Source organism: Cyprinus carpio, chromosome A4, assembly GCF_018340385.1.
Source record: "Cyprinus carpio isolate SPL01 chromosome A4, ASM1834038v1, whole genome shotgun sequence".
Classification (NCBI taxonomy): domain Eukaryota; kingdom Metazoa; phylum Chordata; class Actinopteri; order Cypriniformes; family Cyprinidae; genus Cyprinus; species Cyprinus carpio.
Genome location: NC_056575.1, coordinates 18,287,504 through 18,303,649, shown reverse-complemented (window position 1 = coordinate 18,303,649; position 16,146 = coordinate 18,287,504). Strand labels below are relative to the sequence as shown.

General features: G+C 42.0%; 1 protein-coding gene across 1 annotated transcript in view; it reads left to right on the top strand.

Moving 5' to 3' along the window:
- LOC109063633 (stonustoxin subunit alpha-like) overlaps window positions 1-15,009 on the top strand; it is a 29,579-nt gene extending 14,570 nt beyond the window's left edge. The window contains exons 4-6 of the mRNA XM_042746089.1: window positions 641-814; window positions 13,942-13,988; window positions 14,489-15,009. Of these exons, the coding sequence (XP_042602023.1) occupies window positions 641-814; window positions 13,942-13,988; window positions 14,489-15,009 (742 nt within the window). The remainder of the gene's footprint in view (window positions 1-640; window positions 815-13,941; window positions 13,989-14,488) is intronic.
- Window positions 15,010-16,146: the final 1,137 nt, after the last annotated feature.

Below are 16,146 nucleotides of genomic sequence, written 5' to 3'. Positions count from 1 at the left end.
TCTTTACACAACATGTGTAGCCTATCTCTTTCTCTCACATTGAGTGCATGTGTGGGTAAACGAAAGAGGGCGCTCTCAGCTAAGTGAGGGTGTTTAATGCAGCCTGAGCGGGCTTTGAAATTATATCTCAGCTAAATTTATTTTTTGCATCTAACTCAATTACAGGTGAGTAAAATCGGAAAATTTACTAGTCATTGGCTAATTAAAGACATTTTTTGTCACATTTACTCGAATATGCGAGTGATGTACTTGCATTGTAGAGGGTTGCAATAGATTTTCATCAAAGTTTTTTTCATTTAAAACAAGTTTTACATTTTTTATCATCTCGTTTTCATCTGTGAAAACATGTCATGGATGGAAATTATGCCAAATTATTTGTCAACTAAATTAACACTGCTGGACAGCTGCTTCCATCTTTTTATTTATAATGTTTTCATGGCATTTTTTGTTTTGTTTTTATATCATTGAAATCATTATGATTGTGTTGATTGTGACATTACATTTATAATAAGAGAGACGTTTATTTTTAACACAAAGTAAACCTTAAGACGTGACCATATAGGAATAATTAATGGCTGAAATAAGTATAAATGTGTGTAATAGATGTCTGATGTCATATGGACTATTGCTGTATTTGTAGGTTGTCAGGCTGTATGGTGACAGAGGAAGGCTGTGGTTATTTGTCTTCAGCTCTGAGTTCAAACCCCTCACACCTGAGAGAACTGGATCTGAGCTACAATCACCCAGGAGATTCATGTGTCAAGATACTCTCTGAAAAACTGGAGGATCCAAACTGCTCATTGGACAAACTGAAGTATGTAAAGCATGACATTTTATTAATTTAACTCCTCAGTGTCTGTGTGTTTAAAAATAGGCAGGGGTGTCCTTTTTAACCCAAAAATGATAATTACCCCATGATTTACTTACCCACAAGCCATCCTAGGTGTATATGACATTCTTCTTTCAGATGAATACAATCAGAGTTGTATTAAATAATGTCCAGGCTAATGCATGCTTTATAATGGAAGTGGATGGTAGCCCAGAATTTGAAGTAAAAAAAAATTGCACCCATCCATTATAAAAGAAGTCCACATGGCTCCGGGAGGTTAATAAAGGCCTTCTAAAGCGTCGCGATGCATTTGTGTAAAAAAATATCCATATTTACAACTTTATAAACCTTAATCTCTAACTTCTGCTAACTGTCGTATGCACGTCCATGAGAGAGTGACGTCCAGCGGATGATGTAGGATGTAGGCGTAGCATAAGCTGAGAATATGCTAGACTCTCGAGAATCAAGTTTTGTTTACAGCAAAGGAAAACCAGTGTCCTCTTAGCTTATATCAAAATTCTCCAACATTTTTCTTTACAAATCCTCATTTTGTACTACTAATTCATGACCAGTGTTTTGTTTTGCTCTCTTTTCTGCGCTTCCACGTTTGTCATTTCCACATTCGTTACCGTGTTTGCCTAAGTCCTACGTCATCCTCTGGATGCCACTCTCTCATGAACATGCTTACGACAGTTAGCAGAAGATAGAGATTAAGGTTTATAAAGTTGTAAATATGGATATTTTTCTTACACAAATGCATTGCGTCACTTTGCTACCATCTATTCCCATTTATAGCATGGATTAGCCTGGACATTATTTAACCCTCTGGAGTCTAAGGGTATTTTTGGGGCCTGGAGAAGTTTTGTCATGCCCTGACATTTGTGCTTTTTTCAGTTTCTTATAAATATCTAAATGGCTAAAGTCTAATCTCACTGTAATCAGCAGACACTGGGCTATAATAATATGTGAGCAGCATGCATGTTCATGATTGTGTTTTTGAGAAAAAAAATGTTATGCGTGGTTAGTGAAAAACTAAAAATGTTAAATCACTTGAATAAGGCAATAAAACACATACAGAACATTGGTTCCCGGGACTTTTGAAAACTGGAGCTTGTAGCCTAGAATTTTTTTTTTCTAAATGATGTGAAAATCATCTTGTTTACTCACTTACAGAAAACAATATAATGATTTAAAGTTTCTAAGACACTTTTTGTTGGTAAAAGTCATATGCGAGTAGGCGTCAATTATCATGAATTCACACCTGAGAAGACAAAGGCCCGCATAATGAGCTGCATAATGAGCCATTCAGTCAGCTGTGTCACTGAGAGGGGAAGAGTTACAAGAAAGAATGTGAGGACAAAATAAATGTATATAATTTTATGTTTGTAGTTTTTTTAGAATATATTTTATTATCCCACAACATAATTTAATATTCACTTGTGAGTGCAGTTAAACAGTTTATTAGGAACAATCAAAGCTGACTTTCAAAGTTGAATTTTTTGCATCATTACTCCAGTCACACAATCCTTCAGAAATCCTTTTAACAATCTTATTTTCTACAAAAAAACATTTATTGTTATTATTATCATTATTATCATCATTATTATTATTATTGATGTTGAAAGGAGCTGAGAATATTTTTTTCAGGTTTTTATGGGGGATAAATTGAAAGAACAGCATTGTTTGTTACATTTGTTACAGTTACATTTATTTGTTACATTAATATTATTTACATCAAGCTTTTGAATGGTATAGTAGTGTATATTGTTATTGAAACTTAATAATATTTCACTTGATTATACATTTAGTCAGGAATAATATTTTGGAAAAAGTCTAACTAGTAAAATGTTTACACGTTATGTGAAAACTAGTACAAGTATATAAATAAATAAAAAGAGACTTACTCATGTTTACGATCTCTGCTGAATAAAGTGCTTCATTCTTTTTTTCTGAGGAAATCCAAATCTCAAATCCTCAACCACATCACATCTTTGGGGTGAATTATGTCTTATTCCTCTCATCGCGAAGCAAACAGTAAAATAAAAAAAAAAAAAAACTTGAAGAACAATCTCGCTGCGTTGTCTTCTGTTGTGTGGGCGTATTCAAGCCGCACGCTTCAGTGAAACATTTGAATCTCAAAAGCGCGTGGGCGTGGTCACATTAGAAGATAATGAAGGGAGACGTGAAAAACGGACATCACGTTGTTTTCATATGGATTACTTTATCACAGAATATTTGTTTTCGGCAGCACTTGTTTAGTTTAAAAGTAGACATGTCAGGCTTTCTATAGATATCTCTTTCATGTCTCTGTGTTGAGTATTAACTGAGTTACAGTTCATTTTAATGACGCGTTTGTAAATGAAGATCAGCGCAGACAAAGGCTGCAGACAGCACACCTTGTTTGTTATCTTTATTTTATAAATGCACAAAGGTTTGTTGTTATTATGTCTGTATACAAAAAAAGTAGACCCTTTACAGATTCGATTGATGTATTGCTCATATCTGTACGATCAAAACTGAACGTGTAATTTAAGTTCTTTTCGGGGTTATCAGGAGAAAATGCCTCATAACGCGTATACGCGTTAATCGACTTCAGAGGGTTAATATAACTACAATTGTATTTGTCTGAAAGAAGAAAGTCATATACACCTAGGATGGCTTGAGGGTGAGTAAATCATGGGGTAATTTTCATTTTTGAGTGAACTATCCCTTTAACATTTGTAAAACATGTTTTTTGATACAATGCGAGGGAGTGACAATTAGGGTTGGGTATCGATTGGGTTTTTAATGATACCGGTGCCATATCCATTCTTTTAAAACCGTACTGGTGCCTAGACGGTGCCTGAACCAATACTTAAAAAAAAAACACAAAAAAGAGCCACAAAAACCTATGGATAACATTAAAGGACATTAATTTTTTTTTAAATAAATCCATAGCATTCACACACTCCTTGGATGCTCTCATTTCCCAAATTGTACTCTAAGGCTAATAAATGTATTTCATGATCTGGGTCATTATTTAATACAAATCCACACATAATGTTTCTACTGTATCTCTGTCAATCACTCTGATATTTAGTTAAAATGAGTGCTGTCTGTCACTGTCTTTACTGACTGTATGGGCATTCTTTATAAAGTAGCAACAATGTCTTTTGTAAAGTACAGTACAGTGCAAAAGTCTTAGGCACATTAGTATTTTTACCCCAAAAAATGGTTTTAAGCCAGTTATTTATATATTTTGCTGTAGTGTGTCAGTAGGAAATATCAGTTTACATTTCCAAACATTCATTTTGCCATTAATTTTAATAATAATCTAGTAAAATTTTTGAATATACAAGCAGTCTGACAACAGCCGCTGCTCCACATGGAGATCTGAACTCACCATCATCGAATCTGTCTGTGATTACATGAAGAAACAGAGAAACTAAGACAAACTAAATCCAGAAGAACTGTAGCAACATCTTCAAGACATTTTAAGAAACCTGCCTCCAAAGCTATAGTACTGTGAGAAGTATTAGGCACTGTAAAGTAAGGATGCGTTCAAAAATATTGTCATAAATGGATTTTATCAATTAACTTCTATTAACTAAATCAAATCAATATTTGGTGTGACCAACCTTTGCATTTAAAACAGCTTTTGTCCAGGTACACTTGCACATTGTTTTTCAGGTAGCTTTTTTTTTTGTCAGACTGCTTGTGCATTCAAAAATCTCACTAGATTATTATTAAAAAATAATGGCAAAATTAATGTTTGTAAATGTAAACTGATATTTTCTACACACACACTACAGCAAAAGATATAAATAACTGGCTGAACACCATTCTTTGGGGTGAAAATACTAACGTGCCTAAGACTTCTGCACAGTAGAGTGTATAAAGTAAGTATAATTAAATTAAGTATATTTAAATAAGTATAATTAAAGGTTCATATGTGTTAAGGACTATATTTTTGCTGGAGGAAACAGTTGCGGTGTACGGAGCGAAAACTTTACAGTAACATTAGATGGGAAACCGATTGCTCCCTCGTAACCTTTTGTAAACTGTATTCATGTCAAAGAACTGCACAGATACAGATATACTAACAATCTATCGATAAACACACCTTGTGTCCTCTGTTTCTGTTTGAGTCCGCTCACGCTGCGGTCTGAAGAGCACTCTGAAAGACGGGGAGGAGACCGGTCTGCCGCCGTTGTCATATGAAATTTAAGGGGACTGACTCTGAGGCGAACTTGTATACAGTTTATGGAGCTAAATGCTATAGCCCTGCTAAAAAAGCCTAGCGATGCCCATGCTTCTTGTGTACATTTCGGGGAACCAGGACAAATATTTTAATCGATCGCTCAGGCATTTAAGAGGCACCGAAATCTGCATTCTGATTTGGTTCGGTTCATAACGGTTACATAGGTACCGGTGCCATATTGGTACCAGGCTTCTGTACCCAACCCTAGTGACAATGGCCATGAATATTTAGTGATTCACACCTGAGAGACAAAGAGCCTCCCATAATGGGCCATCAATATGAATGTGACAGAGGCAGGTAAGAAAGAGTGTGAGGAGAGTAAAATAATGTGGGTTTCTGATTATTATTTGTACACAGTATAATAAAAATATACACAAGTGAAGGTCAAGGACACGTGATTGAACATACTAATCTGAAAACTAAGACTTGAACAGTAACAAACATTCATAGACTCTAATATCATAGTGTTAACACTACTTTTATATCTTGTGGTATTGTAAAACATTAAACAAATCCTGGTGTTGTGAGACCTTTATTTTAAAATGTTTCACTTGATTTCATACATGTAGGAATTATAGTTTGGGAAAAGTCTAACTAGTAAAATGTGTACAATTATGTCACAATAACACAATAAAAACAGATGCATTTCATCTTAGGCTACTCATCAGAATGATATTTTTCACTGGATCTAGCTGCGCGGCGCATCGCATTGTGGTGTTCTTTTTCTGAGGTAAATTCTGGGTTATATCTCTCAGTGCATCTTCTTCCAGAAACAAAAAGTAGCTGGGATGAACTCTTCACGTTTGTTTACAGATGATGTGGGCATTTACAGTACATACACACACGTCTCACGTGGATGTTTAGAATTTGAAAAGCACGATCGGCTTGTGGGCGTGATCACATTAGAGATAATGAGTTGAGAAGGGAAAACTGGACATCGCGTTGGTTTCATATGGATTACTTTAACAGAGAATATTTGTTCCTCTTCAGGAACTCGAGCTGCGTCGAACGCTTTGGGGAACGCGTCTAGCGTGAGCGACTCTGAATATCGTGTGAAATCAGTCCAATGAAAGAGCGTGACGTCACGGGCGGGGTGACGTAAGCGACCAGGAAGCTATAAAAGCACATGCCGCGCAGCTGGCATCAGCTTCGCATCTTTCAGCAAGCGCTCTGTGTGTGCATGTCATTCTGTCTTGTCAGTCTTATTTATTGTTGTTTGTCACTATTAGCTCCTCAAAGAGTAAGCAATAGTCAAAGAGCAAAGCTAAGATGAGACATCTGAAAGGGGAATCCAGATCAGCATTTCAGATTGTGTGTTCCTCCCTGCCCTCGCTACATCACGAGTGGGGATACACACAGTCTGTGCGCGATCTGCCTGGGATCGAAGCACGCTGATTCGGCTCTTGAGGGAGCCGTCTGCCTGCACTGTGTACGGCCAGTGCGGACGCTTCGATCCCAGAGGGTTTTCCTCGAGAGGGGGTCTTCGCCAGCGTTCCTCGCGGTGTTGGTCCCGCTTTCGCCGAGGCGGAGCGGCGCCTGCATTCGCTGGGTTCGCAGATAGATCTGCTGGAGGGAATGGAGACGGGCGCTGCCCTATCTCCTACCTCACCCGCCAGATCTGCCTGATCTCTGGGTTCGGAAGCCCGCGCTGCGGTCCTTCCACCCGAGTAACGGCCACGACGCACCGCCTTTCTTTCTCCGAGGAGATTGACACGGAGGGCGTCGATGAGTTCGCAGTTACACAAACATCAGCTGCATAAACCTCAGTTGCACAGACATCAGTTGCACAAGCATCAGTTTCACAAGCATATTATGCCTAAACATTATAACTAGCAGCATTAATGAGGAGCGCAGCTCGCGCAGTCAGCTCGTGGGAAAAATAAGGGGGCTGACTGTGCTTCTCGCATATCTGGGGATGGGCTGGAGACGGCTTTTCCTATCTCACCCGTGTTTCCTAAATTTAGAGTTCGTTCTCGAGGCTCGGAAGCCCGCGCTGCGGTTCCTTCCCCCTCTGACCGTGAACTCGCAGCTGCAGCTATTTATGTCCGAGGAGATTAATATTGTTTGTGTGACTAAGCGGCTCGCGCGCTGCTGAGGCAACGCGTATGAGACATCACTTTCAGTTTTGATGTGAATTTTACCAAACCAGACCGTGTTTACTAGTCTGATTGGTTAGCTGCATTTAATTCTGAGGAATTAAATTCAGTATTTATCTGACTATGAGAAGTTAGATATGAATTGTATCACAAGCCAGACCGTGTTTACTCGTCTGCTTGTTTGGCTCCATTTAATATTGAGGAATTAAATGAGGCATTTATCTGACTGAGAGAAGTTAGATATATAATTTTCTGATTCTTGATCTGAATCTTACCACGCCAGACCATGTATACTTGTCTGGTTGTTTAGCTGCATTTAATTCTGAGGAATTAAATTCAGTGTTTACCTGACTATGAGAAGTCCGATATATATCACTTTCGATATGAATTGTATCACAATCCAGACCATGTATACTTGTCTGATTGTGTGACTGCATTAAATTCTGAGGAATATAATGACATTTATCTCACTTTGAGAGATATATATACTGGAGGGGCTGCTGGGCGGGAGCAGCCCTCTCGGTGTACCGTCTCCTCATGTAGGGAGGCACAGAATCAGAGTGTTGCCGCCCGCGCTCCCCCGCGTCGGGACCGGTGGCTGAAGCAACACTCTGGGCCAGGGTTTCTCATCCTAAGCCGGATCTGAGGGCCGTGCTTCAGGCTGGGAGGTCCTCGGCTAAGAATTCCTGACACATCGGTCACGACTGCAGAGGGCGACCCCTACTGGGGTAGAGTGGTGTTTACACGCATTACACGGTGCCCGTCTCTCCTCAGTGCCCTCGGGAAATCGATCTGCCAACCCTGCCAGAGCTCCAGGGCGCAGCGGTTTCCAGCGAGCGCTGCTCTCAGTTTCTTCCCGCCCGCGAGCGTAGCGGTGCTGAGAGGCTCGCAACCCCTTCGGGGGTCTCTAAAGTAGTTAGATCGGCTGCTGGGAATGGTGTTCTACTTCAGGCGCCGATTTAGCTGCCTCAGTTACACCAGAGGTCCGTCTCAAGAGACTGATTCCCTTAGTAGATCATTTAGCAGCAGTTGAATGACTGCCAGATGTATCTCAAATGGGTCCTGCATATGACAGTAAGGCTATTGCTTTTAGTTCGGCTCTTACCGCCGAAATTCAACGGGGTTATTCCGACGTTGGTCGGACCCGAGCAGGCTCTGGTTACGGAACAAAAAATTAATACCCTAATTAGGGAAGGAGGCCATCGAGGTGGTCTCTCCTCAAGACAGGGAATCCGGGGTTTTACAGCCGGTATTTCACAAGTTCCAAGGAAGGATGAGGGGGTTGCGTCCGATCATAGATCTACGTCAGTTAAATCGCTCAGTTATGAGGCTGAAGTTCAAAATGCTCATTATAAAGCATGTTGTATCACAAATCGGACTGGTTTGTCACGACAGATCTCATAGACGCATACTTCCATGTCTCCATCCTTCCACAACACAGGAAGTTTCTGAGGTTCACTTTCAGGGGCGAAGTGTACCAATATTGAGTACTTCCGTCCAGCCTTGTACTCTCACCCAGCATGTTTACGAAGTGTGTGGATGCTGCTCAAATGGCTCCATTGCGACTTCGGGCATCCGCATACTAAATTACATCAACGATTGGTTGATTTTAGCTCAATCAGAGCAGATGGCGGTTCGACATCGAGATGTCGTTCTCGCCCACATGGGGGAGCTGGGTTTGAGACTGAACGCCAAGAAGAGTGTACTTTCTCCAGTTCAGAGAACCACCTATCTAGGCGTAGTATGGGATTCGACCGCGATGCAGGCACGATTGTCCCCTGCTCGTATCGAATCAAACCTCATCTCTGTCGAGAGAGTCAAAGAAGGCCAGTCACTCACTGTCAAACAATTTCAGAGATTGTTGGGTCTGATGGCAGCTGCGTCCAACGTGATACCTCTTGGCCTGCTGTACATGAGACCCCTACAGTGGTGGCTCAAGACCAAGGGATTTTCCCCGAGGTGCACTTCGAATTATCAAGGTCACGCGGCGCTGCCTCCGTGCCTTAGACATGTGGAAGAAACCTTGGTTCTTGAATCAGGGCCCGGTGCTGGGAGCTCCTGGTCGCCGTGTAACACTAGCGACGGATGCATCCCTCACTGGTTGGGGTGCGGTCATGAGTGGCCACCCTGCCCGCGGTCTGTGGAGCGGTCACCATTCTACATGGCATATCAGTTGTCTAGAGATGCTAGCTGTGCATCAAGCATTAAAATATTCCTCCCAGACTAGAGAGGTCACCATGTGTTGGTGCGCACCGACAACACAGCGGTGGTCTCTTATATCAACAAGCAGGGAGGTATGCGTTTGTGCCCCTTGTACAAGCTGGCACACCAGATCCTTCTGTGGTCCTCTAGCTCAGAGCAGTATATTTTCCTGGGAGGTTGAATGTTGGAGCAGACATACTGTCGAGACAGGGGCCGAGGCTCAGGGAATGGAGGCTTCACCCTGAGGTGTCGAAGCAGATATTGAGAGTTTTTGGACCTCTTTGCGACTCAAGAGACATTGCAATGTCCCCTCTGGTTCTCTCTAGTTCATCCAGCTCCCCTGGGACTGGATGCTATGGTACAGACCTGGCCGAGGCTTCGTCTGTACGCATTTCCCCCTATTGCTCTGCTCCCGGGAGTTCTGGCGAGAGTACGCCGGGACGGGGTCCGTCTATTGTTAGTAGCCCCGTTCTGGCCGGGCCGAGTATGGTTCGCAGATTTGGTCTCGCTCCTCGACGGCTCTCCTTGGGAGATACCGGTCAGGGCAGACCTACTCTCACAGGCACAGGGCACGATAATTTACCCTCGCCCGGAGCTGTGGAAGCTGTGTGTGTGACCCCTGAGGGGGCGCAGTTCATAGCATCCGGTCTCTCAACCGAGGTTGTTGAGACCCTCCTCCAATCCAGAGCTCCCTCAACGAGGAAACTGTACGCCCTGAGGTGGAAACTCTTCACCTCATGGTGCAGAGACCGCCAGCTAGACCCAGTAAACTGCCCAGTTGGTACAGTTCTGGAGTTCCTACAGGCCAGGCTCTCTGCAGGGTTGACCCACTCCACGCTGAAGGTCTACGTGGCGGCCATTGCGGCCTACCACGCCCTTCTCGATGGTCAGTCTTTGGGAAGACACCCATTAGTTACACGTTTCCTCCACGGTACGCTGAGGCTGAGACCTCCAGTACGGTCCCGTATTCCCCCTTGGGACTTGGTTGTGGTGCTAGAGGCGTTGTGCAGACCTCCATTTGAGCCTATTCAAGATATCTCAGACAGACATCTGACACTTAAAACCGCCTTTCTGTTGGCCATTACCTCTCTGAGGAGAGTAGGAGACTTGCAGGCCCTCTCAGTGGCCCCTACTTATCTGGACTTTGCACCTGGCACGACCAAAGCGTTCATATACCCTCGAGCGGGATATGTTCCTAAGGTCCCCTCTGGCACACCACAACCTGTAGTGCTGCAGGCTTTCTGTCCTCCTCCCTTTCGGGAGCCCGACCAAGAGAAGCTAAATTGTATGTGTCCAGTTCGAGCACTGGACGCATACGTCCACAGAGCTGCCCTGTGGAGAAAAACAGACCAATTGCTTGTATGCTATGGTCCCCCCAAGAGGGGTTTTTTCTGCTTCTAAGCAGTCTATTAGTCGTTGGATAGTCGAGGCTATCAACGCCACCTATGAGTCCTCTGGTCGTCCCCCGCTGTTGGGAGCCAAGGCTCACTCCACACGGGGTATGGCGGCCTCCAAGGCCTTTTTCGTAGGTGTTTCCATGCTGGACATCTGCAACGCTGCGGGGTGGTCCACGCCCTCTACATTCGCAAGATTTTATGACTTAGACATGCCAGTCACTCCAGGCGCATCCGTCCTCTCGTCCTAAGCTGTGCTCTGCGGATACACACTAGGCAGGGGTTTGGTAGTCTGGCAGCGTTGGTACTCGTTCCCCAAAGCGTTTGACGCAGCTCGAGTTCCTGAAGAGGAACGTCTCTAGGTTACGTATGTAACCCTAGTTCCTCAAGGGAACGAGACGCTGCGTCTCGGAGCCATACCCCCGGCACCCCTGCCGGCGCTTGCTGGTACTCGAAGCTGATGCCAGCTGCGCGGCATGTGCTTTTATAGCTTCCTGCTCACTTACGTCACCCCGCCCGTGACGTCACGCTCTTTCATTGGACTGATTTCACACGATATTCAGAGTCGCTCACGCTAGACACGTTCCCCAAAGCGTTCGACGCAGCGTCTCGTTCCCTCGAGGAACTAGGGTTACATACGTAACCTAGAGACGTTTTGGATGTGACTTCATTTAAAAAGACATTTCAAGCTTTCCATACATATATTTCTGATGTCTTTGAGGCAAGTATTCACAGAGATTCTGTTTTTTTATTTATTTACGTGTCTGTGAAGAGAGGTGGCAGAGACTGAGACGGCACAGAGTGCACCCTGTATTTTTTCTTTACTTTACAAAAGCACATTATTTTGTTGTTATTATGACTATACACAAATAAAAGTAGACCCTTTGCAGTTTCAAATGATACCTTATTCTCATCTGTGCGATCAAAATTGAAGGAGTATTTTTTTAGTTCTTTTCGTGATCATAAAAAAAAAGAATACGAGACAGACCCCAATAACCCCCAGGGGGTTAAAGAGGGCCAGATTCTGCATATATATATATATATATATATATATATATATATATATATATATATATATATATATATATAAAAGCATGCAGTTACCCTATTAAGCCGTATATTGTCATAAAGTGCAAGTTGTCTACTATCAGGAGCAATTGATTTTTTTTTCATAGTGCAAACGGTTGGTGAGTTATGATAACATGAATACAGCATGGTAAATTGTGTCGCCGCAGACACATTCGGTAAAGGGTTAAAAACCACAACTTGATCCTAGAAAATTAATTACAGACCGATCTCAAATTTCCCTTTTCTGTCAAAAATACTAGAAAAGGCAGTATCCTCCCGGCTATGTTCCTTTTTGAAGAGAGATGGTATCTCTGAGAATTTCCAGTCAGGATTTAGACCATATCATAGCACTGAGACTGCTCTCATCAGAGTTACATTGTTCGCTCTTATCATCCAATCGTGGTTGTATTTCTCTATTAGTGCTACTGGATCTTAACGCTGTGTTTGACATTATGGACCACGACATCCTTTTGAGTAGACTACAAAATGATGTTGGCATTAGTGGAATTGCATTGTCATGGTTCAAATCTTACTTATCTGACCATCATCAGTTTGTAGCAAATGATGATATCATATCAATCACAAGTACAGTATGGAGTGCCACAAGGCTCAGTACTAGGACCGTTGCTTTTCACACTTTATATGTTACCTTCGGGAGATATCATTAATGGACCAAAAACCTCCGCATGTAATAATCTAAAACACTGTCTAACACTTGATGGCTGTTCTGTTAATTCCTCTACCTAGGTGTGCTATTTGATAGCAATCTTTCCTTTGAAAACCATGTTTCTAGCATTTGTAAAACTGCATTTTTCCATCTTAAAAATGTATCTAAATTATGACCTATGCTCTCATTGTCAAATGCAGAAACGTTAATTTGTGCGTTCATGACCTCAAGGTTACATTATTGTAATGCTTTATTGGGTGGTTGCTCTGCACGCTTAATAAACAAACTCCAGCTGGTCCAAAATGCAGCTGCTAGAGTTCTTACTAGTAGTGATGGGAAGTCTGGTTCTTTTCTGCGAACCGGTTCTTTCGGACAGTTCGTTTCAATGAACAGGTTCAAAAAATGATTCATTGGTTCTTTTACACCCCAACGTAATGACGTCATTCGCGATGACGTAATGTTATCAAGTCTATCATTGCATGCACGCCAGCATGCAATGCGGCATGACATAGCTTCACATTCTCTATAGAAGAGCTCGTTTTATTCGTTATCTCCTGATTATATAAATTTTTCATTTGCATTAAGCTCTTTTATATTTTCTATCCCATTAATAATTTACTGAATGCACTAAGAATCTCTGGATTTTCTCCTCAAATCTTCACGTCTCTTTCCAGATTTGTTTTCATCAGATGCTTTAAAATTTAATTGTGTCTTAATTCATTTCTGATCTCTATTATCAGTGTTTACTGGAATGTTTCTAAAGCAGGGAAATACAATATTTTTTATCTGTCAAAATGATGGACATCACTTTGAAATATTATCACTCAATGTTCTAGTTCATGAACATTTCTGATTCAGATGTATTTTTGACAGTACAGACAAATATTACTGTGTTGATTTCGTGGTCTGGTTTGAGACTCAAACACGCATCCCACCACTGCTTTTCTTCACAGACTAACATTGACTGAATGTTCAAATGAGCCAAGACTAATCAAACCCCAACTGACAAAATTCAAATTTAAACTCCCAGAATCCCTTGAGACTCAATCAAGCCTAGAACATGCTAAATCATGATAAAGCAACATGCTAAAACGAGACCCTAGCAACCACCCCAAGTGCCCTAGCAAGTGCATAGCAACAGCCTAGCAACCACCCCCAGTACCTTAGCAGCTGAACACAACACCCTAGCAACCACCCAGAACGCATTATCAGCTGCATAGCAATACCCTAGAATCCAACCTGAGTACCTTAACAACTACATAGCAACAGCCTAGCAACCACCCACAACATGTTATCAGCAGCATAGCAACCACCCCAAGCACCACAGCAACCACTCATTTAAGCTTAATTTCTAACATTCTTTTTAAATCTGTTAAATATTTTAAAATTAGTAAACTAAAACTTTGTGTTCACTGACTGAATGTGACTCTGTGTGTGTTTTCTAGTGTGGATCATGGAGGAGAATCCAGGATTACAGCAGGACTAAAGAAGTGTACGTCTACACATACACACTCACTCACTCACACTCTCTCTCACTCACTCACTCACCCACACAGCCACACACACACCCAACCCACCCACCCACACACACACACACACACACAGCTGTGGGGCAGCTGTGGCCTAATGGTTAGAGATTTGGACTTGTAACCAGAAGGTTGCAGGTTCGATTCTCGGTGCTGGCAGGAGTTGTAGGTGGGTGTGGAGTGAATGAACAGCGCTCTCTTCCACCCTCAATACCCATGGCTGAAGTGCCCTTGAGCAAGGCACTGAACCCCCAGTTGCTCCCCGGGTGCTGGATATAGCTGCCCACTGCTCCGGGTGTGTGTTCACGGTGTGTTCACGGTGTGTGTGCACTTGGATGGGTTAAATGCAGAGCACCAATTCCGAGTATGGGTTACCATACTTGGCAAATGTCACGACTTTCACTTCACACACACACACACACACACACACACACACACACATTTATGCCTCTGTTCTTGTGTTCAGGGGTCTGTTCTCTCACACTGGATCCAAACACCGCAAACACTGAACTCAGTCTGTCTGAGGAGAACAGAAAGGTGACACGAGTGGAAAAGAAACAGCCATATCCTGATCATCCAGACAGATTTGATCGTATGCCTCAGGTGTTGTGTAGAGAGAGTGTGTGTGGACTGTTTTACTGGGAGATTGAGTGGAGTGGCGGTGATGGTGTGTGTATATCAGTGTCATATAAGAGCATCAGCAGGAAGAGAGGTTATGAGTGTGTGTTTGGACGTAATGATCAGTCCTGGAGTTTGATCTGCTTTCCCTCCAGATACTCATTCAGACACAATAACATAGAGACTGATCTCCATGTGAACCCCATCAGCAAGAGAATAGGAGTGTTTGTGGATCACAGTGCAGGAACTCTGTCCTACTACAGCGTCTCTCACACAATGAGCCTCATCCACACAGTCCAGACTACATTCACTCAGCCGCTCTATCCTGGGTTTGGGGTTAATATTCGATCATCAGTGAAACTGTGTTGATGAATCAGAAGAGACTGATGAGAGATTCTACCCATAATGCTTTGAGCTGCATGATAAATCAGTGACAGTGAGATGTTATAGAGTCTCTTCATGATATTAATACTGCAGCTGAACTTCTGTCACTGAAATAACAGTCAGAATAAATGTGTCAGAAATCCTCATAGAGACATTAAGATCAGTGTGTGTGTGTGTGTGTGTGTGTGTGTGAGACTGTTTTTGTGCATAAATAATAAAACTGATAAATTAACTTAAGATCAGATTTGAATTGATGTTTGTATCATGAATATAATCAACTCCTCACTAGTGTTGCTTTCGAACCTTTATCATGTGACGAAAACGAGACAAGATGCAACGTAAATGCTGGTCATGCGACGATGACTATAATTAAACGTATAATGCAATATCGTTGATGAATAAAAACAAGACTAAATGTGGTTTACAAAATAAAAACTATGCTAAAATGTCTCTTCATTTTCGTTGACCAAAACGAGACGAAACAAAATATTTTAACGTTATTTCGTCTCGTTTAGTCGTTATTATTGTTATTTTGCAGTATTTCTGTTTCCTGCATCTCACTGTGCAGACGCGACCGACGCATTTCCTCAAGTCTCACTCGCGGCATTATTTATAAGAGGGAAAAAAAATATTTAGAAGAAGACAACAAACAAAGTTAAGCGGGATTTATACTTTCGCCTGGCTCCGCTGAATGCGAGCGCACCTTCCCAAATGGACGAGGCTTTTATACTTGTTGCGTTCGCCGTTGTACTATTCTTTGAAACGACAGGGGAGCGATGAGGAGTAATTGTCCTCTAAAACCGTCGAGAATCACCGGTGAGAAGTCATTTGCCGGTATGGCCAGTACAAGTCTTGTGATGAATGAGTTGATGAATTAATAATTTCTTTATGTACAAACTTAAAACAATCTTAAACTATTGGCTGTATTATGCAACAAACACAAGACAACTTTAAGCAAATAGTGTATAATTAATATATAAATGAATTCTAATTCTATTTTATACAATAAAAATAAAACGTACTTCAAATAAAAAGCCTTGGAAAAACTATGCAAACATCTTTTTCCAAAAAAAGCGTTTTCCGTCAAAAAGTACCTGATGGAGTTTGAACTTCACATTAAAC